The sequence below is a fragment of the Galeopterus variegatus genome, unplaced genomic scaffold, assembly GCF_000696425.1.
Source record: "Galeopterus variegatus unplaced genomic scaffold, G_variegatus-3.0.2 Scaffold6539, whole genome shotgun sequence".
Classification (NCBI taxonomy): Eukaryota; Metazoa; Chordata; class Mammalia; order Dermoptera; family Cynocephalidae; genus Galeopterus; species Galeopterus variegatus.
The window spans coordinates 79,845-84,609 of NW_007732650.1; the positions used below are offsets into that span (position 1 = coordinate 79,845).

A 4,765-nucleotide genomic window follows, 5' to 3' on the forward strand; every position below is an offset into this window, starting at 1 on the left:
CAAAAAAAAAAAAAAAAAAAGAAAACTGATGCTGGAACATACTTCACTTGATAAACCTCCCTAGAACACAGGCCATAAACTGAGAAAGGCAAACACAAGGCCAAGAGAAAGGAAAGACATGGAGAATAGCAAAGGACACTTAATTCACACATTATGGATTTCCCTGAGAAATCATAGTTGATATCCTAGTAAAACATTTGAAAATCAAAAGTAAAGAAAAAACCCATAAGTGTTCAAGAAAATGGTTCCTTTTTATTCCTAAAAAGAATAAAAAGAAGGCTGCTTTCAGGTTTCTCCTCCACAATATTAAACGATGGGCTTTTGAGGAGAAAATGTTGTATCCCAGCTTGCTGGATACATTTAAAGCAACAAGAGGATATCTTCAGATATTTTCAAAAAGTATTATATCCATGTACTCCAAATATTAGGACATTTTCTAGCTAATTAGAAGATACACCCAAATAGATAACTCAAAATTGCAGTCAAGATTTGAACTGAAATTATGTACCATCACCAAAATTATAACCTCTTTGGTTATAATTTATATTCACATCCAGTAATTAGTCCATGCTTTCCTTCTCCTTCCTGCCATACCTTTCCCTCTACAATCTTTCCTCTTCTTTTTCTGGGCCATAAATTCCACATAAACAAACACCCCTCCATCCTCAAATCCCCCATTTTATGTCTTTACACACACCCTATTCTTTCCACAGAGTGCTCCCTTCTCTGCAGCTTCCAGGAATGCTGGGTGTTCTCACCCCGTGTCTCTCCCACCACAGCCTTAGACGCAGGGCTGGGATCTCCAGGTGCAGTGAAGCCTCTATGATAGGAAGCCTCAACGGGAAAGTGAAAAGTGAAAGTGCCTCGTCTCTTATGGGAAATGCCACCTAGCTTCATCGTCACCATCTTTCTGCCTCTGATGACTCCTGCAGCTCACTTAAAGACACTGGCGCAGTCTCCCTTTTCCTTTCAACAACCTGGAGGAAACTCTGGTGACCTCTTTATCCTTAGACACACCATTAAGTCTCATGCTTCCTTGACCCTCTCAACTCTGAAGAGCTTCACTTCCCTGATATTTCAGATACTCCCAAACCAAGGCCACCCACAGGATCTTCTCATCAGCCGGAATCACTTCCCTCAAACATCTTTATCTCAAATATCACAACCTCTCAGCACAGCTTGCATCCTTCTGTATCTCTCATATTTTCACTGCACTGACCTCCTGAAGATTCTTAGCTCTCTGAGTGGTGTTCCATGTCAGGTCTTCCTGCACTTGCTCACTGTCTCTTGTACCAGACCTTGTGCTTGACCAACTGCACAGCTCGTCCATAAATGTCCTCAACCACCATTCTCAATCATCCCTCCAACTGCTTTCCCTGCTCCCCATCCAGTACTTCTGAGTACTGCTGGAGAAAAACCACACTCTTGCTGGTGGTTTTCATGATTAATTAATAATAATTAATTCACGTCTTCAGTTAGGTTCTAGAACTACTTTTCTTCTGCCAACTCTTTTTTCCTTCCCCTTGGTGACTTTTCATAATTGGTGTAACTCACTTTAATCCAATCCCCAACTCTCTTGTTTGCCACAAACAACCTCACCTCCTAATAAACAGATAAAATTGAGGGCATTCGGTATAATCTGACACTTGCCTTTTCCCAGTCTGTCCCATACTCCGTCTATTAATGTGACCACATTTTCCTCCCTTTTTTCACTCCCATGGTTTTCATGATTATTTGTATGATACAGACTACTGCACCTGGGACTCCCACCTTGACACACCCACAGAACTTTATACTCACATCCAACTGCCTGCTGAAATTATCTAAGATGCCCCACAAGAAACTCAAATTCATCAACAAGAACTAAACTTACATTTTTCTTCATAAGTTTAGTCCTATGTTTCCATCTTGCTTTATTAAATAAGCATTTATGTCATTACCTGATCAGTAAACTGGGAGTTATAATCTCCCCTCCCTTAACCCTCTCCAAGCAATCAATGAGCCATGAAGTGCTTGAGCTAGTCAGAATTCTAAGATGACCCCATGGCCTCTGTCCCCTAGTGTTAGGCCCTATATTAACCCCCTCCCTGTAAGTGCAGACAGGGCCTTTGACTTGCTTCAAATCAATATAATATGACAAAGGTGATGAGATGTCAATGTCATGACTACATTTTATTATATAAGACTCCATCTTAGCAGAATAAAAGAAATCCCTTGTGGGTTCTAAAGAACTAAGCTGCCATGATGGGAGAGAGCCATGTGGCAAGGAGCTCTGGGTTGCATCAAGAGCTGAGAGTAGCCCCTGGCTGAAAGCCAGCAAGACCATGGGGACCTCAGTCATACAGCTGCAAGAAATAAATTCTTCCAACCACCCAAATGAGCTTGGAAGTGAATTCTGCCTTAGTCCAACCTCCAGATGAGAGCATAACCCAGCCAACACATTGATTTGCAGCTTTGTGAGGTAGAACAGAGGACCCACCTAAGCCATGCACAGATGTCTGACACAGGAAACTGTAAGATATTAAATGCGTGCTGATTACAGCTGCAGAGTCTAATACATTATCATGTATCCAGATACTATGATTCATAAAATATGGGCCATATGAGTTTCACTGGGTTTACAGATCCTCATCTGACCTGCCTTCATGTGGTAGGTACCATATTAGCACTTACAAGCCGAAGTTTGTGCCTATCTATGCTCCCTACTTAGAACCTAATCCTGAGAAAGTGAGGCCAAGAAAAAACAAAAGATCCCTCTTTCGTATGCCAAAAGCTCATCTTCTCTTCTCCTGCATGTTGCAGATAACTTCTGTATGGACAAATGACACCAGAAATGTGCACATTCTTCAGGAATTTTTGATTCTCTATCACTTTAGTAGCCTTGAGATATGGTCTCAAGAAGGCACCAATATGAAAATAGAGCCAAAGAAGACAAAAATCCTTTCATGGGATCCCACAGAGCATGAAGAGGAGGACAGCAGTGATGGTGTCATCCCCGGAAAAGTATTTGGAGTTGAGTCAGTGAGATTCCCATGAGAATCAGGCAAGGAGTTGGCTGCCCAAGCAATAGGCACAAGTGGATTTGGGCATGAAAGTAAATGCCAAACCAATAGACTAGTCTGTAAAAAAAAAAAAGTTGGACACAAGTTTTACAATCAAAGATCAAAGTCTACCCAACTATTTCACCAGTATTTATGGGGAGATGAGGCTATTGAAGACTTAAAAGGCTGGTTCTCCAAGTCCAGGGTAAATGAATCTTCCTAAAGTTAAACTTACTATGCAGGACAAAATTGGGGCTGAGAGAAATAGAAAATAATCATTAATTTGGGCAATGAAAAAAGTAATTTTGTAGAAATCTACTATTTACCTCTCTTTACAGATGAGCTATACACATTTAATTCAAATTCTGTATAAAAAGAAAATAAATAAGTTTATAAAAATTAGTTTAAATTCATACAGAATGAATTTTTATGCAAATTGGAATCTTATTTCTATTAAAATGGAATACACCAGTTCTCATATTTTGAAGCATAATACATAATCAAATTCAAGAATATTTTATGACAAAGTTTAGCATCTGGGTAAAGTTACAGATGAACACATGAAACATCAGGATAACTATCCATCTAGATTTATTTTATTATAATTTTTAGATTAAATGTATCCAAAATCAACTGCAAAATATATTTTTTCATTTACCTATTGTTTCACTTTCTGCCCACAGAGCTGCAGATCCAGACAATGTTCTTTGAAGTTGTCCCTGGTTTCCTTGTTTAGATTGGAGATGGTCAATGAGAAATGGGATTGGCTGGTCAGGTGTCTCAGTTATTAACTTGGTCATCAATTCCTGAAAGCAGAATAGAGCACATATTTACATTTGATAATAACAGTAACAATAATAGGAAACATTAACTTAGCATTTACTACTGCCAAGCACTGCTCTAAGCGCTTTATGTACAGCAACTAATTTAATCCTCGTAACAATCTTTTCAGGCAGGTACAAGTTACTGTCCTCATTTTGAGGAAACTGATGAGCAAAGAAGTAAATTGTGTTACACAGCTAATATATGGAAAAACCAAGAGATATTTATTTATATTTATTTTTATTATTATATGTAAGCCAAAAACATATTAGAATTTTTTTTATTTATTGAATCATAATTGCTTGTATGTATCTGTGGGGCACAGCATTGAATATGTGTCTGCAATATGTGATGCTCAAATCAGGATAATTAGTATATTCAACATTATACAGTGCAATCATTTTTTGTGGCCCTTTACAAATTTCTCACTAAAATTCTTCTTTAAAATTATAATCTAAGAATTTTAAATTTCATGTTACTGTTTTGAGAAATGCCATTATCAACTAAACTTCTGTTAAACTTCATCATGTACCTTATATACACCAATGTCATTTTTCCTTATTAATCATATATAAATATCCCAAAGTGAAAAAAATTTTGTTGGAATGAAAGAAATAGGTAACAAGTCACAGACTCAAAGAAACCAAAAAGTGTCTTAAAACTAGTCTCCAAACAATCCCTGATGAGTTTCATTCATTCTTTCTTTCTTTATTTTTTAATGAATTAAGTAATGGTGAGTTCTATACCTGCAAAGCAGCCTGTTCCATTTTGAACAACTCTAATGATAGCTTAAATTGGGCCGAAATATGCCTCAGGATAATATCTACACTTTGCTTTTTCCAGTTAGGAACAGCAAAGAGCAATTTCTAATTTGTGGTCAATTAGAATCCTCATATTGTTTG

The 4,765-nt window shown here is 37.6% G+C and overlaps 1 protein-coding gene across 1 annotated transcript in view; it reads right to left on the bottom strand.

Annotated features, from left to right (window-relative positions):
- The window catches only part of LOC103606382 (uncharacterized protein C8orf34), a 76,013-nt gene extending 72,172 nt beyond the window's left edge, over positions 1-3,841 (bottom strand). Inside the window, exon 1 of the mRNA XM_008590986.1 lies at positions 3,700-3,841. Coding sequence (XP_008589208.1) covers positions 3,700-3,841 — 142 coding nt within the window. The remainder of the gene's footprint in view (positions 1-3,699) is intronic.
- Positions 3,842-4,765: the final 924 nt, after the last annotated feature.